General features: G+C 50.3%; 2 protein-coding genes across 3 annotated transcripts; one reads left to right on the top strand and one right to left on the bottom strand.

Annotated features, from left to right (window-relative positions):
- The first annotated feature begins 9,432 nt into the window (after positions 1 to 9,432).
- STING1 (stimulator of interferon response cGAMP interactor 1) lies at positions 9,433 to 17,245 on the top strand. Of its 2 annotated transcripts, XR_012414161.1 has the most exons (9): positions 9,433 to 9,640; positions 9,885 to 9,977; positions 10,483 to 10,709; positions 10,840 to 11,023; positions 11,287 to 11,395; positions 12,804 to 12,877; positions 13,938 to 14,176; positions 14,940 to 15,126; positions 16,319 to 17,245. XR_012414161.1 is itself a non-coding variant. In XM_005557935.4 (8 exons), exons 3-8 carry the CDS (start codon positions 10,483 to 10,485, stop codon positions 16,510 to 16,512), a joined length of 1,140 nt encoding a protein of 379 aa, XP_005557992.3. In that variant the 5' UTR covers positions 9,433 to 9,640; positions 9,885 to 9,977; the 3' UTR covers positions 16,513 to 17,245. The 2 variants fall into 2 exon arrangements, 1 of the variants encoding a protein (XP_005557992.3); XM_005557935.4 differs by lacking the exon at positions 12,804 to 12,877.
- A 1,978-nt stretch (positions 17,246 to 19,223) lies between these two features.
- SMIM33 (small integral membrane protein 33) lies at positions 19,224 to 21,676 on the bottom strand. The gene is made up of 2 exons (XM_045394945.3): positions 21,636 to 21,676; positions 19,224 to 20,231 (listed from the first exon to the last, which is right to left on the bottom strand). The coding sequence occupies exons 1-2, from the start codon at positions 21,642 to 21,644 to the stop codon at positions 19,842 to 19,844; spliced, it is 399 nt and encodes a 132-aa protein (XP_045250880.1). The 5' UTR covers positions 21,645 to 21,676; the 3' UTR covers positions 19,224 to 19,841.
- Positions 21,677 to 26,387: the final 4,711 nt, after the last annotated feature.

Below are 26,387 nucleotides of genomic sequence, written 5' to 3'. Positions count from 1 at the left end.
TCCTTAACTAATTAATGGTCAATAAAAGTGGTATATCAATGGAATATTATACACAATGGAATGTTTTTGGCAATAAAAAGGATAAAAAGAAATGAAGTACGATACATGCTACAACATAGGTAAACCTGTAAAACATGATGCTAAGGGCAGGGCGTAGTGGCTTAGGTCTGTAATCCCAGCACTTTGGGAGATCAAGAAGGGCGGATCACCTGAGGTCAGGAGTTCGAGATGAGCCTGGCCAACATTGTGAAACTCTGTCTCCACTAAAAATACAAAAAATTAGCTGGGCATGGTGACTCGTACCTGTAATCCCAGCTACTCAGGAGGCTGAGGGAGGAGAATCGCTTGAACCCAGGAGGTGGAGGTTGCAGTGAGCTGAGATTGCACCACTGCACTCCAGCCTGGGTGACGGAGCGAGACTCCATCTCAAAAACACACACATGAAAAACAGCCAAAAAACCGGAGATGCTAAGAAGTCGGACACAATCACATATTGCATGATTCCATTTATGTTGTGTCCAGTATAGGCAAATCTATAGATACAGAAAGCAGATTAGTGGTTGTCTGGGGATGAGGTAGGGGTATTGGTGGTTGGGGGTTGATGGCTATATTAGTCCATTCTCACACTACTATGAAGAAATACCCAAGACTGGGTAATTTGTAAAGGAAAGAGGTTTAACTGACTCACAGTTCTGCATGGCTTGGGTGGCCTCAGGAAACTTACAATCATGGCAGAAGGCAAAGGAGAAGCAGGCACCTTTTTCACAGGGCAGCAGTATGGAATGAGTGTAAGCAGGGAAAATGCCAGATGCTTGTAAAGCCATCAGATCTCATGAAACTCACTCATTATCATAAGAACAGCATAGTGGAAACCACCCCATCTTCCAATTACCTACACCTGGTCCCACCCTTGACATGTAGGGATTATGGGGATTACAATTCAAGATGAGATTTTGGGTGGGGATACAGTCAAACAATATCAATGGCTAAAGGTACAGGTTTCTTTTGGGCATGACAAAAATGTTCTAAAATTAACCGTGGTGATGGTTGCACAACTATGTGAATATACTTAAAACCATTGAATTGAATAGCATGCTTTAAGTTGGTGAGCTATATAATATATGACATATCTCAATAAAGCTATTATCAAAACGAATAAATAAGTCTGGGCGCAGTGGCTCACGCCTGTAATCCCAGCACTTTGGGAGGCTGAGGGGCGTGGATCACCTGAGGTGGGGAGTTCAAGACCAGCCTGACCGACGTGGAGAAACCCCATCTCTACTAAAAATACAAAATTAGCCGGGCATGGTGGTGCATGCCTGTAATCCCAGTTACTAGGGAGGCTGAGGCAGGAGAATTGCTTGAACTTGGGAGGCGGAGGTTGCAGTGAGCAGAGATCACACCATTGCACTCCAGCCTAGGCAACAAGAGCAAAACTCCATCTCAAAAATAAATAAATAAATAAATAAATGGTAGATCTCTGCACCCGGCTAGATACCTCCTTCCAACAAAATGTGGGTTCATTGTTCACCTCCTGAAGATGCACCAGCTCAGCCAGCCAGCTGTGCTTCCCTGCCTCCAATCATGCCATCATCTGGCCCCTCTTTCCTTGTCATGTCTACTAGGATAGCACCCTGTTTAGGGAAGACCATGACACAATAGTTAATTCCATGATGGGACAATAGAATTATAACAGAAGGGCAGTTGGAGTCAGACCCAGAAGCCACCCCTGGATTAGACATCAAATCTCTGTGTCTGCTGGAGAGGTGATTTGAGCCCAAGGTAGAAACCAAGGTGAGAGGGGCTGGCAACTCCAAGAGTTTGATTGTCAGTGGTGATAATGATGGTGATGGTGCTGGTGGTGGGTGATAAGAGTTAGCAATTACTGGCAGGATGCAGTGGCTCACACCTGTAATCCCAGCACTTTTCGAGGCTGAGGTGTGTGGATTGCTTGAGCTTAGGAGTTCTTTTTTTTTTTTTTTTTTTTTTTTTTGAGACGGAGTCTCATGCTGTTGCCCAGGCTGGAGTGCAGTGGCGCGATCTCGGCTCACTGCAAGCTCCGCCTCCCGGGTTCCCGCCATTCTCCTGCCTCAGCCTCCTGAGTAGCTGGGACTACAGGCGCCCGCCACCGCGCCCGGCTAATTTTTTGTATTTTTAGTAGAGACGGGGTTTCACTGTGGTCTCGATCTCCTGACCTTGTGATCCGCTCGCCTCGGCCTCCCAAAGTGCTGGGATTACAGGCTTGAGCCACCGTGCCCAGCCGAGCTTAGGAGTTCTAAGCCAGCCTGGACAACATGGTGAAACCCCATCTCTACAAAAAAAAAAAAAAAAAAAAAAAAACCCACAAAAATTAGCTAGGTGTCGTGGTACAAATCTATAGTCCCTGCTACTTGGGAGGCTGAGGTGGGAGGATCGCCTGAGTCTGGGAGGTTAAAGCTGCAATGAGCTGTGATTGTCATTGCACTCCAGCCTGGGAGACAGACCCTGTCTCAAAAACAAACAAACAAGCAAACAAAAACAAAAACAAAAAATGACTGGGCAAGGTGGCTCATACCTGTAATCCCAGCACTTTGGGAGGCCGAGATGGGTGTATCACTTGAGGTCAGGAGTTTGAGACCAGCCTGGCCAACATGGTGAAACCTCGTCTCTACTAAAAACACAAAACTTAGCCAGGTGAGGTGGCATGTGTCTGCAGTCCTAGCTACTCAGGAGGCTGAGGCAGGAGAATCATTTGATTCCGGGATGCGGAGGTTGCAGTGAGCTGAGATTGTACCACTACACTCTAGCCTGGGCAACAAAGTGAGACTCCATCTCAAAAAAAAAAAAAAAAACAAAACCTTAACAATTACTGAGCATTTACAAGTCAGGTCTGCACATGCATTTATGCATTTTTTCTTTCCATTCTCAAAATAATTCTGTCAGATAAAAGATGTTGCTATCCCCATTTTAGGTATAAGGAAATTTGGGTTTAAAGAGGTTGCATATCCGGGCCAAGGTCACACAGCCAGGAGAAGCAGAGACCAGATTGGAAACCAGGTCTACTGTGATCAACTGATATTAAAATCCCCCCAATGTCCCTGTTCTGGCAGGATTAAGGGGCACTGAGGTTGTGTGGGCAAAAGAGTGGCTCCGTAGAGGCCAGAGGCCTCCCTACCCCATTCACACTCTGTCCAAGGCCCAGGGTCCCCTGAATGAAAGCATGGGGGCTTATTTCTCACCAGAAGCACTGATGATGAGTTTCAGGGAAGACTTGTGAGAGCTGTAACTCAGCTGGAAATAGAAATGAGAGCCAGCACTTCCAAGGTGTCTGGAGGGAAGAAGCAACTACCAGAGGAAGAAGCAGGCGTGGAGAGGCGTGTGGGAACTCAGCACCACCGGCCTGAGAGCTGCAGCCAATGAGCCAGGCAGCCTGGAACTTGGGCCTAACTTCCCTCCGTGGCCCTCAGCTTCCTCTTCGGAGGACCAGATGGTCAGTCTGGAAGAGTTGTGATGTCCCTGCCTGTCAATACAGCTGATGTGTGTCTGACTGCTGAGAACAATCCCATGCATGCAGCTGTTGTGACGCTTCCTAGGTACTGAGGCCCTGGCCACAGGCCACAATGGTCCCACCCACCCTCCAGTCCCATTCTTATACCACTGACTCTGTTATGAATCAAGTTGTGTCTCCAAAAAGATAATGCTGAAATCCTAACCTGTGGTAGTTGTGAATGTGACCTTACTTGGAACTTGGAAATAGGGCTTTTGCAGATGCAACTGAGTAAGGAGAGGGCATTAGGGTGGGTCCTAATCCAACGAGTGGTGCTTTTTTTTTTTTTTTTTGGAGATGAAGTCTCATTCTGTCCCCCAGGCTGGAGTGTAGTGGTGCAATCTCAGCTCACTGCAATCTCCACCTTCTGGGCTCAAGTGATTCTCCTGCCTCAGCCTCCTGAGAAGCTGGGATTACAGGCGTTAGCCACCATGCCCAGGTAATTTTTTTTTTTTTTTTTTGAGATGGAGTTTTGCTGTTGTTGCTCAAGCTAGAGTTGCTCAAGCTGGTGTGATTGCAGTTCGCTGCAACCTCCGCCTCCTGGGTTCAAGTGATTCTCCTACCTCAGCCTCCCAAGAAGCTGGGATTACAGGCGCCTGCCACCATACCCAGTTAATTTTTTGTATTTTTAGCAGAGATGGGGTTTCACCACGTCGGCCAGGCTGGTCTCGAACTCCTGACCTCAGGTGATCCATTTACCTCTGCCTCCCAAAGTGCCAGGATTACAGGCATGAGCCACTGTGCCTGGCCTTTTTTTTTTTTTCCTTTTTTTTCTTTCTTTCTTTCTTTTTTTTTTTTTTAGAGATGGGGTCTCCCTATGTTGCCCAGGCAATCCTCCTGCCTCAGCCTCCCAAAGCACTAGGATTACAGGCATGGGCCACTGTACCTTGCCTGGTGTCTTCATAAGAAGAAAGGACATGTGAAGACAGAGACACACAGAAGGGAGAATGTCATGTGACGAAGTAGGCAGAGATTGGGTCCAGGCACACCTGGGAATACCAGAAGGTAGAAGTGGCAAGGAGAGATCCTTCTCTAGAACAGGGGTCCCCAGTCCCTGGGCCTTGGACCAATACTGGTCTGTGGCCTGTTAGGAACCGGGCTGCAGTGGGTGAGCGAGCATTACAGCCTGAGTTCTGCCTCCTGTCAGATCAGTGGTGGCATTAGATTCTCATAGGACCACAAACTACTGTGAATTGCACATGCAAATTGCACATGCGAGGGATCTAGGTTGCGTGCTCCTTAGGAAAATCTAACTAATGTTCGGATGTGAGGTGGAACAGTTTCATCCTGAAATCATCCCCCTACCCATCCATGGAAAAATTGTCTTCCAAGAAACCGGTCCCTGGTGCCAAAAAGATTAGGGACTGCTACTCTAGAGATTTCAGAGGAAGTGTGGCCCTACCAACACCTTAATTTTGGACTTCTAGCCTCTGGAACTATGAGAGAATAAACATCTGTTGTTTTTAGCCACGAAATTTGTGATACTTTGTTATGGCAGTTCTTGGAAACTAACATAAGCATGTTGAAGGCAACATGCTTACATGCCCCAGCCACACCAGCCATTGCTCTGTTCCTCCACCGGCCTGGCTCCTTCCTACTCCAGGGCCTTTGTGTGTGCTGCTCCCTTCAGAATGTTGCATACCCACCCACCCCCCATCACTCCCATCCTCCTCCCAAACTCAGCATAAATGGCCGCCTTCAGGGAAATTTGACCCTGGGTATTCCAACTTCTGCACACAGCAGTAGGCTGAGTGCATTCCTCGTAGCCCTGCCACATCTGTAGTTAACTACTTACTCATACAGTTGTGTTCTGCCCATTCCCCTGTCCAACTGTAGATGCCATGACAATGAGTACTGACCTGGCACGTGCACCAGCAGTCCTATCCCATGCAGAGCACAGTACACACAGGGATAAACTGCATGGATAAAGGGTGTGCAGAAATCCTGGCCTGGCATTGGAAGGCTCAGGCGGCACGGGGCCTCTGCTCCCTTCGCAGACTGCACTCCCTCCCCTACCTTATAAGACCTTTCTCTCCAGTCAGGCCAGGCTAGGCTGGCCTCCTGGCTTCCCTGGCCCCCATCATTCCCACTCTTTTTGGCCAAGCCACAGCTTACTTTGTCTGCATGACCTGGCCTCAATGCCTTCTGAGCCTGCAAGGCCTGCATTAGAGCAGATTCAGATTCAGGGAAATGAGCCCAGAGTAGCAGGTAGGGGAGGGAGAGGGGACAGAAGGAAGTGGAAGGAGGTGGTTTTTTTTTTTTTTTTGGTAGAGACAGGGTCTCCCTATGTTGCCCATGCTGGCCTCGGACTCCTGGGCTCAAGTGATCCTCCCACCTCAGCCTCCCAAAGTGCTGGGATTACAGGCGTGATCCATAACGCCTGACCGGAAGGAGGTCTTAAGACTGAGACAATGTTGGAATTCTCTCTCTCTCTCTCTTTCTCTCTGTCTCTCTCTCTCTTTTGAGACTAGGTTTTGCTCTGTTGCCCAGGCTGGAGTGCAGTGGTGTGATCATAGCTCACTGCAGCCTTTAACTCCTTGGGCTCAAGCGATCCTATTGCCTTGAGCTCCCAAAGCACTGGGATTACAGGCGTGAGCCACCGTGCCCAGCTGGATTTTCTTTCTTTACGGCATATTTTAAACATTAAACAGGCCAGGCGCAGTGGCTCATGCCTGTAATCCCAGCACTTTGGGAGGCCAAGGCAGGAGGATCATGAGGTCAGGAGATCAAGACCATCCTGGCCAACATGGTGAAACCCCGTCTCTACTGAAAATACAAAAATTAGCTGGGCATGGTGGCACATGCCTGTAATCCCAGCTACTCTGGAGGCTGAGGCAGGAGAATTGCTTGAACCAGGGAGTCAGAGGTTGCAGTGAGCCAGGTTCGCGCCACTGCGCTCCAACCTGGTGACAGAGACAGACTCTGTCTCAAAAATAAATAAATAAATAAATAAATAAACAAACAAACATTAAACAAATGATACATGTTCAATGTAAGGAAAAGAAATCTTAGAAAACACAATGAGCAAAAAAGGGCAATAGAATAAAAATCACCCATATTCCAACTGCACAGAGGAACCTTTGTTAGTACTTTGTCATATATTCTCCTGGGTCTTTTTTTTTTTTTTTCCTGAGGCAGAGTCTCGCTCTGTCACCCCGGCTGGAGTGCAGTGGCACAATCTTGGCTCACTGCAACCTCCGCTTCTCAGGTTCAAGTGATTCTCCTGACTCAGCCTCCCAAAGATGGCCTCGATCTCCTGACCTCATGATCTGCCTGCCTCGGCCTCCCAAAGTGCTGGGATTACAGGCGTGAGCCACTCCCTGGCCTTCTCCTAGGTCTTTATGTGAGCCTATTGTAGGTTAGAGAAAGTGTCCTGCACTCTTAGGACATGATTTTGAAAAACCAGACTTTCCAGGAAGCCTCATTGCTCCTCTGAGGCCAGGGCATCTATGAATGTGTGTCTTCCCGTGCCTAGTCATGATGTGGGGAAGGGTCCAGGGCAAGGACCCTCTGACCTGTATAGGAATGAACTATTGCTGCTCTGCAGGTGCCATTCTAGCCTCATTCTCCAGGCCTGCCCCGTTTTTGAAGCAGCTTACTGTAGCCAGAGACAATTCCCACCCCAAGGGAACTAAAAGCTTGCATCAAGGCCAAGGAAAAATTCCCCCTCTGCCCTGTGAAGGCTTGCTGAAAATCACTGACAAGAGGCAGGTTAACGGGAGGAAAAATATACAAATTTATTTGATCAGAGTTTTATGTGTCACAGAGGCCTTCAGAATGAAGACCTAAAGACAGAGGGCAAATTGTCTATTTTTATGTTTAGGTTCGTCAAAGTATGGACACCCTTGTTGAAATATAATTGGACAGAAAGGGTATGTGCTAATGCTAATAGAATGAGTGGGGAAACCCAGCCACACCCGTCTGTCTAGATTCTTCTTGGCCTCTCTGAGCATGTGTTCCTTCTTTCTGAGTGTGGGGCAGGCCCCTCTCTGGAATGGGGGTTTTATAATTTATGCTCAAACAATGTAGTTCAGACTTTCCCTTCCCTTCCCTTCCTTCCTTTCTCTTGCTCTCTTTTTCTTTCTTTCTTCTTCTTTTTTTTTTTTGAGATGGAGTTTCGCTCTTGTTGCCCAGGCTGGAATGCAGTGGCACGATCTCGGCTCACTGCAACCTCTGCTCCCAGGTTCAAGTGATTCTCCTGCCTCAGCCTCCCAAGTAGCTGGGATTACAGGCGTGCACCATCACGCCCAGCTAATTTTTTGTATTTTTAGTAGAGATGGGGTTTCTCCATGTTGGTCAGGCTGGTCTCGAACTGCTGACCTCAGGTGATCCGCCTGCCTTGGCCTCCCAAATTGCTGGGATTATAAGAGTGAGCCACTGCACCCGGACTTTATTTATTTATTTTTTTTAAGATGGAGTTTTGCTCTTGTTGCCCAGGCTGGAGTGCAGTGGCACGATCTCGGCTCACCGCAAGCTCCGCCTCCCAGGTTCAAGCGATTCTCTTGCCTCAGCCTCTGGAGTAACTGGAATTATAGGTGCCCACCACCATGCCCAGCGAATTTTTTGTATTTTTAGTAGAGATGGGGTTTCACTATGTTGGCCAGGCGGGTCTCGAACTCCTGACCTCAAGTGATCCATTTGCTTCGGCCTCCCAAAGTGCTGGGATTACAAGGGTGAGCCATTGCCCCTGGCCTTTTTTTTTTTTTTTTTTGAGATAGGGTCTCACTCTGTCACTCAGGCTGGAGTGCAGTGGCGCCATCACAGCTCACTGCAACCTCTACTACCTCCAGGGGTCAAGTGATGCTCCCACCTCAGCCTCCCAAGTAGCTGGGACTATAGGCGTGTGCCACCATGCCTGGCTAATTTTTTTTTTTTTTTTTTTTTTTTTTTAGAGATGGGATCTCCCTATGTTGCTTAGGCTGGCCTCAAACTTCTGGGCTCAAGTGATCCTCCTGCCTTGGCCTCCACTCACCTGGAGTGGATGTGGCGCAGCTCCTCGGCCAGGCTGCAGACCCCATTTAACAGCTGTCCCAGTTGCAGGGAGGCTAGGTGGAGCACCAGGCACTGAAGAATGTGCTCTGGTGGCTCTTCTAGCCACCAGTGCTGGGATTACTGGCATGAAATCAAGGCCAGAGCAAGTTGGGCTTTGGAGCAAGCCACCAGGCTTCAAGTCCCCACTCTCAATTACTTAGGTCAGTTATTTCACCTCCCTGAGCCTTGGATTATCCATCTATAAAATGGGGCTAGAATTATACCTACCTGACAGGGTGGCTGGTGAAATGATATACAAGTGAAGTGATATATGCAACACTTGGCATAATGTCTGGAACAAGGTAAACACATTATTATTATTACTATTATTATTATTAATTATTATTATTAGGTTGATGCATGGGATTTTATAACCTACACTCAAACAATGTAGGTTAGATCATTTTTCTTTTCTCTTCTTTTGAGATAGTTTCACTCTTGTTGCCTAAGCTGGAGTGCAATGGCCTAATCTCCGCTCACTGCAACTTCTGCCTCTCAGGTTCCAATGATTCTCCTGCCTCAGCCTCCCAAGTAGCTGAGATTACAAGCGCCCACCACCACGCCCAGCTAATTTTTGCTTTTAGTAGAGATGGGGTTTCACCATGTTGGTCAGGCTAGTCTCGAACCCCTGACCTCAAGTGATCCACACATCTCAGCCTCCCAAAGAGCTGGAATTACAGGCATGAGTCACTGTGCCAGGCCCGCAATTACTTTTGCACTTACCTAATATCATCCCCACAACCAGAAGCAGCAGGCTCTCTTGGAGAAGTCACAGGCGTGGCCGTTTCCTGCAAAGAGCCAAACCCCCATTCCTCTGTGCCCCTCCTCTCCCACCAAGCGCTTTATAAAAAAAGCTCTTGTTACCGGAAATAACTGCTCATTTTTCCACTCCTCCCTCCTAGGTCACACTTTTGAGAAAAAGAATCTGCATTCTGGGAACCAGAAGAAAAATATGAGACGGGAAGCATCGTGTGATGTGTGTGCTGCCTTTGGCTGAGCGTGTGGAGTCCTGCTCAGTGTTGGGCACAGTGTGTTTGATCGTGGTGGCTTGAGGGGAACCTGGTGTTCAGAGCTGTGACTGTGGTGAGTGTTTCTAAACATGCTTGGTTTGGGGGTAGCATAGGGCAATGGAACGGAGTCTTTCTCAAACCTCACCCCTGACCCCAGGACTCAGGTCCAGCTCATCAGGGCTTTGAGGGAAGGGTCCTACCTCTCCCCAGGAAGAGGAAATACCCTCCTTCCCAGCACCACTAAAGCTGTGGTTTGGAGAGACGCCAGGGCTAGAGTGTTGTGGAGAAATCAATCGTTGTTAACGTCTCATTTTCAGGCTGCACTCAGAGAAGCTGCCCTTGGCTGCTGGTAGCGCCGGGCCTTCTCTCCTCGTCATCATCCAGAGCAGCCTGTGTCTGGGAGGCAGACGGTAGGCTCAAGATCAGCCTGGCAGAATGCCAAGCCTAGGGCCCCTGGCACCCAGAGGCGAGGGGGTGCCTGCTGGTTGCCCTATCCCCACTCCCTGAGCTCTGTTTTCCACTTTATTGACTAAGGTCCTCCCTGGGGTGAGTTCCGGGGACAGGGGAACCCAGGTCCCCAAGGGTTCTTGGTTGGGTAGGGCTGCACAGGACAGCTTCAAGTCTGGGTCTGGGGTAGTTGCTGCCTTCTTTCTTCACCACACCTGTGGTCTCCCTGGGGCTTGGTGGGGCATGTGTGTGTAGGACCTGCTCTGTTTTCAGCAAACATCGCAGAGACAGGAGCTTTGGGGTGACTAAGTCCCAGCCTGTCTCCTAGAGGTGTCTCTAAGAGCAGCCTTTGGGAGTGGCTGGGCACCAGGGAAAGGGGAACTGGGAGGAAATGCCCAGCCAGAGCCTCAGTCCCAGAAGGGCAGGCGGGCAAGGGGAGAATGATCATGCATTTCTTGGTGCCCACAGATGACCCGCTCCAGTCTGCATCCATCCATCCCGTGTCCCAGGGGTCACGGGGCCCAGAAGGCAGCCTTGGTTCTGCTGACTGCCTGCCTGGGGACCCTTTGGGGGCTAGGAGAGTCACCAGAGCACATTCTCCGGTGCCTGGTGCTCCACCTAGCCTCCCTGCAGCTGGGACAGCTGTTAAATGGGGTCTGCAGCCTGGCTGAGGAGCTGCGCCACATCCACTCCAGGTGACTCACTGCAGTACCCACGGTGACAGGGTTTCCAACATGTGTCACGCCCTTGATGCCTAGCCCTGCCCCTCCTTGAACCTCTCTGGCTGAGCTGGGCTGGGGGCTGGGGCCTGGCTGTCACCCATAGGTACCGGGACAGCTACTGGAGGACTGTGCGGGCCTGCCTGGGCTGCCCATTCCACCGTGGGACCCTGTTGCTGCTGTCCGGCTATTTCTACTATTCCCTTCCAAATGCGGTCGGCCTGCCCTTCACTTGGATGCTTGCCCTCCTGGGCCTTTCGCAGGCACTGAACATCCTCTTGGGCCTCAAGGTATGACACAGGGGGAGGTAGAAGCTCTGGCCAAGTGGAGGCTGTGGCTGGTGTGACCTGCCCTGAGTTGAATACTGGAAGTGGAACTGGTTTAAAGGTTGGAGTCCATGGAGTAGAACGTATAATGTCCTGGAACAGTGGGTTTGACAATGGCAAAGGAGGGATCAAGTCAGGAGCAGGTTGGGAAGCCTTGGAGGAGGAGGAGGAGGAGTTCACTGGGTGTCCTTGATGGAGGCCCCCCATCCCCATCCCGCTGTCCACAGGGCCTGACCCCAGCTGAGATCTCTGCAGTCTGTGAAAAAGGGAATTTCAACGTGGCCCATGGGCTGGCATGGTCATATTACATTGGATATCTGCGGCTGATCCTGCCAGGTGGGCCATCCTCTCTGCCCCCATTTCTAGATCTAACAAAATAGACACTAAGACACACAGCCTCTTGTGTTTCTTAACACACAGAACTCACTATACTTTACAAAGCGTTTTCATGTCTACGAAATCCTTTAATCCCAAGGCATGAAGGATGTCACTATGATGCCTGGTTTGCAGAAAGGAATATGGGGCTTAGAGCCATTAAGTGACTTACCCAAGGTCACTCGTGAATTCTTTTTTTTTTGAGAAGGAATCTCGCTCTGTCACCCAGCCTAGAGTGCAGTGGTACCATCTCGGCTCACTGCAACCTCCTCCTCCCAGGTTCAAGTGATTCTCCTGGCTCAGGCTCCCGAGTAGCTGGGATTACAGGCACCTGCCACCAAGCCTGGCTAATTTTTGTATTTTTAGTAGATAGTAGAGACAGGGTTTCACCGTATTGGCCAGGCCGGTCTCGAACTCCTGACCTCAAGTGATCTGCCTGCCTCAGCCTCCCAAAGTGTAGGATTACAGGCATGAGCCACCACGCCCAGCCGTAAATTATTTCAATAAATATTTACTGCATGTTGTGTGCTCTCATGTACATTTTCTTTTATTTTTTTTTTTTTGAGACGGAGTCTCGCTCTGTCACCTAGGCTGGAGTGCAGTGGCTCGATCTCAGCTCACTGCAAGCTCCGCCTCCCGGGTTTACACCATTCTCCTGCCTCAGCCTCCCGAGTAGCTGGGACTACAGGCACCCACCACCTCACCCGGCTACTTTTTTTGTATTTTTTAGTAGAGACGGGGTTTCACCGTGTTAGCCAGGATGGTCTCAATCTCCTGACCTCGTGATCCGCCCGTCTTGGCCTCCCAAAGTGCTGGGATCACAGGCTTGAGCCACCGCGCCCGGCCTCATGTGCATTTTCTAATTCACACCCTGTGAGGAAGGAATAATCATTCCTGTTTTGTTTATTTATTTTTTAAAATAAGAGGGTTTTGCTGTGTTACCCAGCCTGGTCTCAACTCCTGGGCTCAAGCAATCCTCTTGCCTTGGCCTGCCAAAGTGCGGAGGTAACAAGCAGGAGTCACCATGCCCATCACTATTTTAGATTTTTTTTTTTTTTTTTGAGACGAAGTCTCACTGTGTTGCCCAGGCTGAAGTGCAGTGGCACAATCTTGGCTCACTGCAACCTGTGCCTCCTGGGTTCAAGTCTTTCTCCTGCCTCAGCCTCCTACGTAGCTGGAATTACAGGTGCCCGCCACCACGCCTGGCTAATTTTTTTGTATTTTTAGTAGAGATGGGGTTTCACCATGTTGCCCAGGCTGGTCTTGAATTCCTGACCTCAAGTAAACCACCCACGTCGGCTTCCCAGAGTGCTAAGATTACAGACATGAGCCACCGCACCGGCCTTAGATTTTTTTTTTTTTTTTTTAGATGGAGTTTCACTCTTTCGCCCAGACGGGAGTGAAGTGGCACAATCTGGGCTCACTGCAACTTCTGCTTCCCAGGTTCCAGTGATTCTCCTGCCTCAGCCTCCCAAGTAGCTGGGATTTTAGGGGCCCACCACCATGCCCACCTAATTTTTGTATTTTCAGTACAGACGGGTTTCACCATGTTGGGTAGGCCATTCTCAAACTCCTGACCTCAGGTGATCCACCCGCCTTGGCCTCCCAAAGTGCTAGAATTATAGGCGTGAGCCGCTGTGCCCAGCGTTTTTTTTTTTTTTTTAAGTGCAGTTCTGAGAGATCAAGTGATTTATCCGACATCACATAGCTTAGAGAGAGGAGGAGAAAGGATTTGAACCCAGGTTTGTCCAGAGCCTGGACCCTAGACCACTTCACTGTGGAGCCTCTTTTTTTTTTTTGAGATGAAGTCTCTTTCTGTTGCCCAGAGTGGAGTACAGTGGTGACAAGATCTTGGCTCACTGCAACCTCTGCCTCCCAGTTTCAAGTGATTCTCCTGCCTCAGCCTCCTGAATAGCTAAGATCACAGGCACGTGCCACCGTGCCTGGCTAATTTTTGTATTTTTAGTAGAGACATGGTTTCACCATGTTGCCCAGGCTGGTGTCGAACTCCTGACCTCAAATGATCCACCTGCCTCAGCCTCCCAAAGTGCTGGGATTACAGGTGTGAGCCACTGTGCCTGGCCTAAGCCTGTGTGTTTTATTCCTCTGACTTGCAGGCTAAAGCTGCAGCTCTTCCATATCTCATTGCTATCTCCTAGGGCTTCTGCTAGGAGACTGATCTGGGTACAGGAGAATGCTGGAAATGTCACTTCCCAGGGCTGTGCCTGCCTCTCAGCCCTGAAAGCCATGGTGGAAAGGGGCGGGGCTGACATAGACATCTGAGGAAAGAAGTGAGGGAGGGCAAAGGGCAGTGCAGTAAGAGAAGGGGTGGGGAGGGCTTTTGGAGGCGCTGCCCCTCCTGGCCTCCTGTATAATGAGGGTGCACTGGACTCTCCATTCTCTGGCACCTACATACTGCAGGGGCCAATGACCTGGGTCTCACTCCTGAATTAGGTGGGAGATAGGGTTAGCAGGAATGACTTCTTGGGCTTCCCTGCCTCAGGACTCCAGGCCCGGATTCAAACTTACAATCAGCATTACAACAACCTGCTACGGGGTGCAGTGAGCCAGCGGCTGTATATCCTCCTCCCGTTGGACTGTGGGGTGCCTGATAACCTGAGTATGGCTGATCCCAACATTCGCTTCCTGGATAAACTGCCCCAGCAGACCGCTGACCGTGCTGGCATCAAAGATAGGGTTTACAGCAACAGCATCTATGAGCTTCTGGAGAACGGGCAGCGGGTGAGTGTGCAGGGGAGTGGGGGTCTCTGGGAAGAGGTCAGGACCCCAGAACCCTGGGCCCTAGCCAAGCGCTGATGAAAATTCACTGCCCTTCTCTGAGCTGTAGTGTCCCTAGCTGGTCCCAGGTCTGGGCAGGATTCAGCACTGAATGATAATGATAAGTAACATTTATTGAGCACTTACTACATGCTGGATGCTATTCTGGGTGTGTCATCTGATCACCTCATTGAAATCTCACCACCACCCTATGGGGTAGGGACTGTTAGCATCCCCACTTTACAGAGGAGGACACTGAGGCTCAGAGACACCATTGGAAAGTAGACGATTTCAACTTGACTATACCATGCTCTTGACCATAAAGCTGCCCCAGACGAAGCCTGTGAGAACATCTGAAGGATTTCATGTGGGTGCAGGGGAACCCAGATCAGAGTTGAACCCCAGAGCCCAGCCCCAGACCTGATTCCTAGCTGGAGCAGTTGACAGCCTTGCTCTGCAGGTCTTGCCCTAGGATCTTAGGAGAAGGATCTGTGAAGGGTAAATTTAGCCCGGCCCTGTCCCTGATTTCAGAGTTGGGTATCAGAGGCAAAGGCAGGCCAGACAGCATAGACCCCATTAGGGTGGCCACCTCCCAGGACTCTATCGTTACAGGCTGAGGGAGTGGGGCCTCAGCCTGTGGTACTGGGGGCCACAGCCTAGACTGGATCCTCCATTCTCCATCCGCCTGGTCCCTGGCTTAGTCTGGTCTTCCTCTTACCTCCTCTAGGCAGGCACCTGTGTCCTGGAGTACGCCACCCCCTTGCAGACTTTGTTTGCCATGTCACAATATGGTCAAGCTGGATTTAGCCGGGAGGATCGGCTTGAGCAGGTCAAACTCTTCTGCCGGACACTGGAGGACATCCTGGCAGATAACCCTGAGTCTCAGAACAACTGCCGCCTCATTGTCTACTCAGGTGAGGAGTTGATAGGGTGAGAGGTTGATAGGCTGGAGGGCAAGAGGAGTCAGGGGTCCCAGGGTCTCCCAAAGAGTCAGAAGGGGCTACAGCAGCACCATGCCCTGGGCCTGCCCTTCCTTCCCTGGGAGAAGCCCCCCTCTTCCCAGCACACCAGATTGCTTTTTTAGGTCTTTGACTGTAGTCCCTCAGTGGAGCCTGAAGAGATGGGTTCTAGGGGCCCCTCACTTCATCTAGGATTCCAGAGGAAACAGAAGAGTCCCAGGCCAGTATGTACTGGGCACAGGAGATTGGGGCTGCAGCCTTGGCTCCACTACTCCCTCACTGTATGACCTCGGGCATGTTTCTGCTCCTCTCTGAACATCAGCTTCAGCTTCAGAAGTGAGAGGGTGGGGCCGGGCGCAGTGGCTCACGCCTGTAATCCCAGCACTTTGGGAGGCCGAGGCGGGCGGATCACGAGATCAGGAGATCGAGACCATCCTGGCTAACCCGGTGAAACCCCGTCTCTACCAAAAACACAAAAAATTAGCCGGGTGTTGTGGCGGGTGCCTGTAGTCCCAGTTACTCGGCAGGAGAATGGAGTGAACCCGGGAGGCGGAGGTTGCAGTGAGTTGAGATCGCACCACTGCACTCCAGCCTGGGCGACAGATAGAGGCTCTGTCTCAAAAAAAAAAAAAAAAAAAAAAAAGAAGTGAAAGGGTGGAATTTCATTCTCTCTGAAATCACTTCTTTTTTTTTTTTGAGACGGAGTCTCGCTCTGCTGTCTAGGCTGGAGTGAAGTGGCTCGATCTCGGGTCACGGCAACCTCCACCTCCCAGGTTGAAGCAATTCTCCTCCCTCAGCCTCCCAAGTAGCTGGGACTACAGGTGCCCGTCACCACGCCTGGCTAATTTTTGTATTTTTAGTAGAGACGGGATTTCACCATATTGGCCAGGCTGGTCTCGAACTCCTGACCTCGTGATCCACCTGCCTCAGCTTCCCAAAGTGCTGGGATTACAGGCATGAGCTGCTGCGCCCGGCCTGAAACCACTTCTAGCCTAGGATTGCATGAAACTCTAGTCCCAGTGGCTGGGGGGTGGGTAGGAAGAGGGGGTAGGGAGGGTTAGATGATCTTCCCAGCAAGTCCTCTAGGTGTGTTCGAGTGGGAATGTGTAAGATCCTCTCTCCACTCTCCCCCATTTCCCTGTTCCAGAACCTGCAGATGACAGCAGCTTCTCGCTGTCCCAAGAGGTTCTCCGGCACCTGCGGCAGGAGGAAAAGGAAGAGGTTACTGTGGGCAGCTTGAAGAACTCAGCGGTGCCCAGTACCTCCACAATGTCCCAAGAGCCTGAGCTCCTCATCAGCGGAATGGAAAAGCCCCTCCCTCTCCGCACGGATTTCTCCTGAGACCCAGGGTCACCCTGCCAGAGCCTCCAGTGGTCTCCAAGCCTCTGGACTGGGGGCTTTCTTCAGTGGCTGCATGTCCAGCAGAGCTATTTCCTTCCACAGGGGGCCTTGCAGGGAAGGCCCTGCAAGGGCCTTGACATCTTAAGATGAGTCCTGTCCCCTTGGGCCAGTCGTTTCCCCTCTCTGAGCCTCGGTGTCTTCAACCTGTGAAATGGGATCATAATCACTGCCTTACCTCCCTCACGGTTGTTGTGAGGACTGAGTGTGTGGAAGTTTTTTGTAAACTCTGGATGCTAGGTACTTAGGGAATGTGCCAGGTGTCTTTCGTGGGGCCTTCCAGACCCACTCCCCAGCCTTCTGCCCTTCCTCTGCCTGGGGACGCCGAACTCTCTCGATGGTATCGACAGGCTCCCTTGCCCTTTGGCTCCTGGTCATGTTCCATTATTGGGGAGCCCCAGCAGGAGAATGGAGGAGAGGAGGAGACTGAGTTTGGGGTAATGAATCCCCTGGCTCCTGCCCTGCAGCATCAAGGTTGCTATGGACTCTCCTGCTGGGCAACTCTTGAGTAATCATGACTATCTCTAGGATTCTGGCATCACTTCCTTCCCTGGCCCCTTAAGCCTAGCTGTGTATCCACCCCACTCCGCCCCTGCCACCCCACTAGAGTACTCCCTCTCACTTGCGGTTTCCTTATACTCCACCCTTTTCCCTTTTTAAAGCACACCTCAGATTACCCAATGTGAGTGAGTCGTCTTTTTCCTGCTGGACTCTAACTGATATAACAGATGGGAATTACTGTCCCTGATGTCCAAACCTGCCTGCACATGCATGCCTCCCTGCACCCCTCCTTATCCTAGTACAGGGCAGCAGGGTGCTGGGTGTCATTTTCCATCTGGACAGAGCCTACTAGTCAGGCTGAGGGCACCTGTTCTTTCAGTGCCTTTCTCTTCAGTGAGAGGCTTGGGGAGCAGGGACCACAGGCTGGCCTGAGCCAGCACACAGATGATGCCACGAGGGTACACAGCTGTGTCCTGGGCAAGGGGCCACTCAAAGGAGCAGGTGACACTAACGATAGGTGCCAGATGAGAGAGCCTGCAAAGGGACAAGGGGAAAGAGTTTGTGTGATGAGATGGGACAGTCCCTGGAGGGCCTTGGACAGCACAGCCAACTGCCGTGCCGTACCTTCCGCCATCACGGTTACAACTGAGTCACCGATTCCACGCTGTGGTGGCGCAGTTACCCCCATCTGGGAGGGCAGGCAGCCTATCTCTGTTAGTTTCATTTGTCTCAGCAGGCTGGGCTCGTTCCCTCCCTCCCACTTTTTTTTTTTTTCTTTTTTGAGATGGAGTTTCACTGTTGTCACTCAGGTTGGAGTGCAATGGCATGATCTTGGCTCACTACAACCTCTGCCTTCAGGGTTCAGGTGATTCTCCTGCCTCAGCCTCCCTAGTAGCTGGGTTTACAGACATGCACCACCATGCCCAGCTAATTTTGTATTTTTAGTAGAGACGGGGTTTCGCCAGGCTAGTCCTAAACTCCTGACCTTGGGTGATCCTCCCACTTTGGCCTCCCAAAGTGTTAGGATTATAGGTGTGAGCCACCGTGCTTGGCCTTTTTTTTTTTTTTTTTTTTGGTCACAAATGCTCAATATACATTTCTGAGTACAGCATCACTGCGGAGAAATGCTCCACACAGACACACATGGGTCAGAAGGAACTGGCTGCCCCTAAGGACGGCAGAGCCAAGAGAGTCAAGAGGGAACAGTCCCCACTCTTCCTAAGTATCCCAGCCACCCTGTCCCCAAGGCCTGAAGATCCTCCATCATTACACCAGTGGCTTGTATACTAGAAACCAGCCCAGAATCAAAGGCCTTTCCAATCCATCCAGTCCCTATCATGGGGCTTAGGCTGTGGAGTCTGATGGCCCCAGGTTCAAATCCTGACTCTACCACTTAGTACCTGTGTCTACCTAAGTATCTTGATAATCCTCGGTTTGCCCAAGTGTAAAATGGGGATAGCAGTGGCCCCTCCCCTGGAGGTTGCTGTGAGGAGTGAATGGTATCATATCTGTAGGTCCACAGAGAAGCCTGGTGTCCAGCACATAGCTGACCCACAACACGGGGCAGCTATTAACACTTTAGCTGCCGCTCCCAGATCCCAAAGGAGGCAAGCCTGCCCTCTGCACACTCTGCAATCCCCACCTCTGTTCCTTTTTATCTCCTGTTATTTCCCAGCCTCCCTGGCTGTGCTGGGGTCTTGCTGATGCCGCCAGGGGACTTCTTGTCCCCAGGAGTTCCCCAGGGTACAGCACCAGAAGTCCCGCCATGAATGTTTGTCTGCATGTTCTTAACTGCAGACGAGTGAGATTCAGAGGTGCTGGGGAAGGCAGTGCCACCAGCAGGCACTGAGTCACCAGAAGGCCCAGTTTTGTCTTTCTGGCTCCTGGATGCATCATCCTGACCCCCCTGCTGACTAGACCCAGGCCCTCCCACTGCTGGGAGTGGTCCCCACCCCGTTCCTTCCTTCCCAAAACAAGTTCCATGGAGCTCCTTTTCCTTTCCTGTTTTCTCATCAGCTGGAAAGATCTGGGAAATGTCCTATGGTACATTCTAGGCTTATTCCAACAGGCCCAGGCACACAGAAAGTGGGAGGCCATGAGAGCCTCCCAAATCCCCCCTATCCCTTCTGGGGAGGCAAGACAGAGTCAGTGGGGGCCTCTGAAAGCCAATGTTTGAACTACAAATTGTGCTTGGGCTTACAAGGACTTTGGAGCTTGTCAACAAGGTCTGGGCCCTAACAGCCGAAGGACTGCCCCTGACTGATCAAGGAGAACAGACGTTCGTCACTTCCTTGAGCCCAGTGAGTCTCAGGGAAGGCAGACACCAGCTTCTCTGCCTGGGCTCTCCCTGGCTGGCCTTTGTAGGATGAGGGCCGCTCCACGGGGCCTCTGACATTCCTGCTTGGGGGAGGTGGTGGAATCTCCTGAGTTGGATTCACATTACAAGGGAAGGAGATTAGAGGTGCAATGAAGGGGCAGAGACTCAGAAAAGGAGATTCAGGGGTCTGGTGGTCCCTGAAGAGGAGGGAGGGACTTTGTGAGGTGACCTTGGGAAGGCCACCAGCGCATGTTTCTGGGCAGGGCCCTCAAGCTTTGATTTCTCCTGCCCACCACAGGGCTTTCTCTATAAATGTTCTGAGAGAGCAGCTCCAGCTGAGTCCAGTGTGCCCTTCCAACGCTCTGATGCCCAGGCTCCAATTTGCTTTTGCCCTAGTTCTCTGCCTGGTTTCTTGTTCTGAGCTAGGTCAGGTTAACTTTCCAAAGTCTCCCTCCTACAGATAAGTGACTTCATCGATGCTGGGCCTGGGTCCATCTGGTGCAGAGCAGGAGCCAGGGACAAGAGGGCCCCGCAGTGCTTCTTCAGGACTGTCTTGGGGGCCCAGTGCCCGCCAGTGGATGAGGTAGATGCCACCATCTGGCTTTGGGATCAGTGGCTCTGTAGGGAGAGTGGCATGGCCCTGGTGCAGCCTTGGCCCAAAATGGACTGCCACTATGATGCAGACTGCTAGCAGAACAAAGACAGCAACGATGATGGTGACCATGGGCAGCCCGTCACCTTGAGGTTGTTCCCAGATGCCACCAAGCACCTCCGGAAGCTGCCTCTGGGACTCCTGCCCTGATGAACTGTTCACAGCTGGAGAAGGCCAGGAGTAGTGGCCAGCCTGGAAGGAGAGTGGCAGAGAAAGAGGGTGACATGGATGTATACATACAGAAAAAGACTAAAATAGAAAGAGACAAACACCCAAAGGAACCTGAGGCAGGAGAATGAGGGCGGGAGGGACCAAAGACAAAGACAGAAAGACAAAAAGTCAGAGTAAAGACCTGGGGAGAGGTAGAGAATAAAGAGATAAACCACATGGCAGCAGAGACAATAAAAGAAAAGTCAGAAAAGGCAGAGTGGGATACAGAGAGGGAGAAAGAAAGATGAAAGGGGAAAGAAAAGGGCACATAAAAACAGACAGAAATAAAGATAGAGACAGAGACAGAGAAAAAAGAAACAGACACAGGGAGACAAAGACATTCAGACAGGGACAAAGAGAGTGCTGGTTTCATCCCAGTTCAGCGTATACAGTTTGGGCCCCCAAGTTTCCTCCCACTGTCCCCTCTTCCCAGGTCTCCAGCAAAATTCTTAAATAGATCCTGTGCCCTGGGTCAGGAGTCTTGGCACACTATGGGCTGCTGTCCCCACATCCTAGGCAGTGGGAAGAGAGCACCTGCTTCTTCAAGTCCTGGGGAAAGGGGGTCCTTGTCCAGCATCTTAGGCTCCCCTTACTCCCCACTCACACGGAAGACAGACAGGCGGTGCCCTGGTGGTGGGAGAGGTAGAGGTAGAGGTAGAGGGGACATGAACTTAGAAGGCAGGGGGATGCCTCATCCCATAGCTGTGCCCCCGCCACCCTGCCAAGGCCTCAGCATCAGGTTCTGGGGTCTTAGAGGAGAGAGGGTACCCAGTGTGGACTCCTGGCTCTGCCCACTATGGATTGAGGAAACCCTGTGCCAGTCTTCCTCTGTCAAAGTCCCAGTGTTCTTCTACCAAAAGCTGGGGGTCATGATCCATACCCCTGTCTGACTCCACCCTGCTGGATATCAGATGGGGGTGGTGGCACTGTAGTGAAGGTAGCAAACTGCAAAACTGTAAACCCTAGAGCTGAGGTCCTCACAGGCCCAATAAACTTTTCCTCCCCAGCTTCCCCTTCCCAGATGGGCCATCCTGGAACAGATCTTAGCCGGTGGAGCCCCTCCCTCTAGCCCTGCACCCTCAGCGTGGCCTTCCCCATGGGAAGGCCAGGAAAGGCTGCCCAGGACAAGCCCATGTCCTTTAGCCCCTCAGTCCCCCTGTCCACACTATCCCATCTCCCACATGCATCCCTTTTCCTGTGGAAAGGCACCCCCCTCTCCCTACCTTGCAACTATCTCTGGGTCCCAGGCCACAGAGCTCCCAGGGCAGGGGGTGGGGAAGAAGCTCTAGATGTGCAGAGGAAAAGGAGAAGCTGAGGCTGGTGACAGACAGGGGGCCCCTGCAGGAAGTCAGCTCAGCCTGGCAGGAGGGGGCGAGCAGAGTCTACCTGGTGCATTGTCCGGGCTGGCACAGGGCTCCCTTGGGACTGGCAGCCAGCCGGGTAAAGGAGGACTGGCCGCCCTAGCTCAGCCCCTACCCGGAGCTGCCACGTCTGCGGGGACCATGGGCACACACCCTGTGCACACACTCTCACCGCTCTCCTGTGCTTGCACTTCCGGGAACATCTGGGCTACCCTGGGCTCTGCCCTTAACTCTGATAGTACCTTAATCTTCCTCCTTGGCGCCTCCTTTCATGCCCCCTGCCAGCTTCGGGAGCCTGGATGTGCCTGCCCACCCACCCTCCACCAGATCCCAGAAGCCTGGCCAGAGCCCCGACCCAACCTGCCCCCCACCAAGTCATGCTGGCTCCTCGCCTTAACCGATTTCCTGGAGTTACTGTCCTTTGATCTTTTCTTTCTAAATGCAATATTTCAAACACAATGGAAATTGCAGATACATTCTCTCTTTAATAAATACATAGTAAGGGCGGTAAGCGCGTCACTTCCTGCCGCTGCCAGGCGCGTCCTTCCGCGCGCTGTGACTGACAGTGCAGAGCCGCGGGGGCGGCGGCCCAGAGTTGGAATCGTGGTGACCAGCTGCAAGCATCCGCATTGCGTCCTCCTGGGGAAGAGGAAACCCCCTTTTCGCTCGGTTGGAGCCGGCAGTTTCCAACTCCCTGGAGGTCATTTGGAGTTCGGTGAGACCTGGGGAGAATGTGCTCAAAGAGAAACCTGGGAAGAAGCAGCTCTTCACCTGAAAAATGTTCGCTTTGCCTCAGTTGTGAATTATTTTCACTGAGAAGGAGAATTACCATTATGTTATTATATTAATGAAAGGAGAAGTGGATGTGACTCATGATTCAGAACCAAAGAATGTAGAACCTGAACAAAATGAAAGTTGGGAGTGAGTTCCTTGAGAAGAATTTCCTCCTCTGGACCAGCTTATCTGGGGACTGCATTGTTTAAAATAACAAGACTATGATCCATTTAAAGAAGATCTGAACCATCTCGTGGGATACAAAGGAAATCATCTCTAGGTGGCCAAGAAGATTTCTTGATTTTCTTTAAAAACACAAGAATAAGGTCTGGTTAGGGAATGAAAAATGTCTACATTTCAGAACAACTCCATTTTATCTAAAAAAGTTCTTATGATCGCCAATTTATTTGCAGTCTCTTAATGTATCCACCACCCTTTCAGCCAGTACTTGAGAAAATTTTTCTGAAATATGTCATTGAATTGTATTTCAGGCACAGAATATATGATAAATACTGATATTATGGGTAATCTGCTTTCCATATTTACCTGTGATATTTACTGTATAGTTTGTCATTACTAGCTTGCATGGAGTAGGATGCAGTCGAATTTGCCTTAGTGTTTCTGTTCAAATAGAGACCTGAATTCAAATATTGTAGTTTAGGTTCAAACACAGTATGCCTGTTGCAAAATTTACCAAATTTGTTGATTACCTCTTTTATTAAAGAAATGTTGGGGAGAGGGTAATAAATACATTGTGACAATCTTTGCAACTTACAGGGAATAGGACAGGTCATTAGGGTGTATTTCCCAGGTTTCCAATTGAGAACCTAAACCAAGAGAAGTGAGACAAACCGCCTAATGTCTGTATCCTCCTATTAACAGGCTGTGTGCTGTTGAGTTTCTCACTTACTCTCTCTGAGGTCCAGGGTCCTTATATGTAAAATGAAGAGATTTGTCTAGAGCAGTGGTTCTCAAAGTGTGGTCGGGGGGGCCTCGAGAGCCTTTTAAGGGTATTCTAGGTCAAAGCTGTTTTTATAACACTTAGACATCATTTCATCATTTATAGTTTTTCCTTTTTTTTATTTGAGGAGTCTTGCTCTGTTGCAGTGGCACGATCTCAGCTCATTGCAGCCTCCGCCTCCTGGGTTCAAGCAATTCTCCTGCCTCAGCTTCCTGAGTAGCTGGGATTACAGGCACCCACTACCACACCTGGCTAATTTTTGTATTTTTGGTGGAGACGGGGTTTCACCATGTTGGCCAGGCTGGTCTGGAACTCTGGAGCTCAAGTGATCTGCCCACCTCAGCCTCCCAAAATGCTTACAGGTGTGAGCCACCACGCCCGGCCATCATTTATCTTTTTCACTCATTTTTTCATGAGTGTGCAGAGGAGTTTTTGAGAGGCTATCTGGTGTGATATTGTAATAGGCTGAATGCAAAAGCAGATATGAGAATCCATCTTTTGTCTGTCATCAGACATTGAAGAGATTTGGAGAAATGTAAAGCAGCAGTACTCTTCTCACTAATGATTTTTGTTGTTGTTGGTTAGAAAAATGGTTGTTTTTAGTGGGTTTTAATATGTGAAAAAAATAAAAATAACTATTTGTCAAAAATGTTATTTACGTGTTTATACATAATGGGTTTTTGTTACTTGTAAATGATTAATAAAAATTTTAAGAAATTAAAAAAAATACATAGTAAGTCTCTAAATCTCCAAGGCTCAACCACCAGCTCTGTCTTCTATCAACAGTTTGTCACATTTTTTTAAAAAATATTAATATTACAATGAAAACAGAAGCCCTCGTTTCCTGACCTCTCCCCTCCTTCTCACCACAGGGATAAACCTCTTATAGAATTTGATGTTTATTGGTCGGGTGTGGTCGCCCATGCCTGTAATCCCAACACTTTGGGAGGCCAAGGCAGGAGGATCACTTGAGGCTAAGAGTTCAAGACCAGTCTTGGCAACATAGTAAGACCTTATCTCTACGAGAAATTTAAAAAATGAACTGGGTGTGGTGGTGTATACCCATAGTCCCAGCTACTTGGGAGGCTGAGGTGGGAGGATCACTGAGCACAGGAGGTCAAAGACCATGAGCCATGTTTGTGTCACTACACTCCAGCCTGTGCAACAGAGGGAGACCCCATCTCAAAAAAAATAATAGTAATAGAATTTGATGTTTATTATTCTCACACAAGGCATTGTTATCCCTTTTTTTCTTTTGGTTTTTATAAATATGAATTCTAGGCCAGGCGCGGTGGCTCAAGCCTGTAATCCCAGCACTTTGGGAGGCCGAGACGGGCGGATCACAAGGTCAGGAGATCGAGACCATCCTGGCTAACATGGTGAAACCCCGTCTCTACTAAAAAATACAAAAAACTAGCCGGGCGAAGTGGTGGGCGCCTGTAGTCCCAGCTACTCGGGAGGCTGAGGCAGGAGAATGGCGTAAACCCGGGAGGCGGAGCTTGCAGTGAGCTGAGATCCGGCCACTGCACTCCAGCCTGGGCGACAGAGTGAGACTCCATCTCAAAAAACATAAATAAATAAATAAATAAATAAATAAATAAATAAATATGAACTCTATATTTCTTTGCATTTGCCTGAAGGCAACTTCATTTGAGAGTATGTATGTGTTTTAATGTGTCCAAGTCACAAAAACTGCCCACCAATGTCTCCTCTCTCTAGAGACAGTTTTTTTTAGCCCCGGCTGACTCTGTGGGACCAACCATCCCTCATTCTGTCTGTTGCTGTGCACTTACCATCCTCCCGTCCAGTCTGGAGAGCTGGAGACACCCTGGGAACTCCCCTCCGCTGGAGTCTTGATCCAGGATGAAGCAGAATGTAGCATCCTGGTTCCCTGTTTCTCAGCCAAGCTGTCCCACATCCTGACATCCAGGGACCCCACTCAGACCTCCAAATTCACTTAAGCCCAGATCCTTGGGCTGCTGACCTGATCTGCAAAGTAAGTGGGACCTATTGCTGGCTCTCCTTGAAGTCCCTGGCTGAGCCCCTCCCAACGGGATCAAAGACTCTGCTCATCCTCTGCTTCCCATCTTGGTCCATTTAGACTTCAGCCAGAGGGAATCTGGACTCTGCCATGGGTCCTGAACTTCGGCCACTGCTTTTCACCTCCTGCCTCCTCAAGACACATATGCCATTGCTCTGGCAGATACCTCCACTGGGGCGCCTGTCCCTGTGTCCAAAAGCCCAGTTTTGGATCCTTCTGATAACTACTTCTTTCCTTTCCCTCCCTCATTAATCCTGGATCTATCTCCTAAAGGGCTTCTGAGAGGTGGAACTTCCGGGACCAGACTACAGCCCCAGCCTTCTGTGTCACTTCCCTACCACTGCTGTGAGCTGCCTGCCCATTCCTGCCATCTAAACCTAAACATCTGTTACAGCTTAGGTCAAGTGCGGCCTCCTCTAGGGATGAATTTTTCAGCCCTGTACTTGAGTAACTTGCTTTCTTTTCCTTAAGCCTTACAGCATAATGTTTCTTACACGCTCCTAACATTTGTCACACTTTGTCTTATGTTACAGGTGTGTGGGGGCTCATTTTTCCAGGAACCATGTCTCTCGTTTTTTTGAGACTGAGTCACGTTCTGTCACCCAGGCTGGAGTGAAGTGGCAAAATCTCAGCTCATTGCAACCTCCACCTCCTGGGTTCAAGTGATTCCAGGAACCATGTCTCATTCCTTGAGAACCATGGGAGTTTCTTTCTTTTTTTTTTTTTTCTGAGATGGAGTCTTGCTCTGTGGCCCAGGCTGGAGTGCAGTGGTGCGATCTCAGCTCACTGCAAGCTCTGCCTCCCGGGTCCACGCCATTCTCCTGCCTCAACCTCCCAAGTAGCTGGGACTACTACTGGAGTCCCAGTGGGCACCCGCCACCACACCTGGCTAATTTTTTTTTTTTTTTTTTTTTTTTTTTGAGACGGAGTCTCGCTCTGTCGCCCAGGCTGGAGTGCAGTGGCCGGATCTCAGCTCACTGCAAGCTCCGCCTCCCGGGTTC

This window comes from Macaca fascicularis, chromosome 6 (assembly GCF_037993035.2).
Source record: "Macaca fascicularis isolate 582-1 chromosome 6, T2T-MFA8v1.1".
In the NCBI taxonomy this organism is placed as follows: domain Eukaryota; kingdom Metazoa; phylum Chordata; class Mammalia; order Primates; family Cercopithecidae; genus Macaca; species Macaca fascicularis.
The sequence above is the reverse complement of the archived record's forward strand: the minus strand, read 5'-3'. Positions and strand labels throughout refer to the sequence as shown.

What these genes read in the sequence shown, in the direction of transcription:
- STING1 (XM_005557935.4), top strand. Translation starts at nt 10,483, where the DNA reads ATGACCCGCTCCAGTCTGCATCCATCCATCCCGTGTCCCAGGGGTCAC. An exon ending in TCTGCGGCTGATCCTGCCAG is followed by an intron (nt 11,396 to 13,937) that starts GTGGGCCATCCT and finishes TCCCTGCCTCAG; the next exon opens with GACTCCAGGCCCGGATTCAA. An exon ending in CCGCCTCATTGTCTACTCAG is followed by an intron (nt 15,127 to 16,318) that starts GTGAGGAGTTGA and finishes TCCCTGTTCCAG; the next exon opens with AACCTGCAGATGACAGCAGC.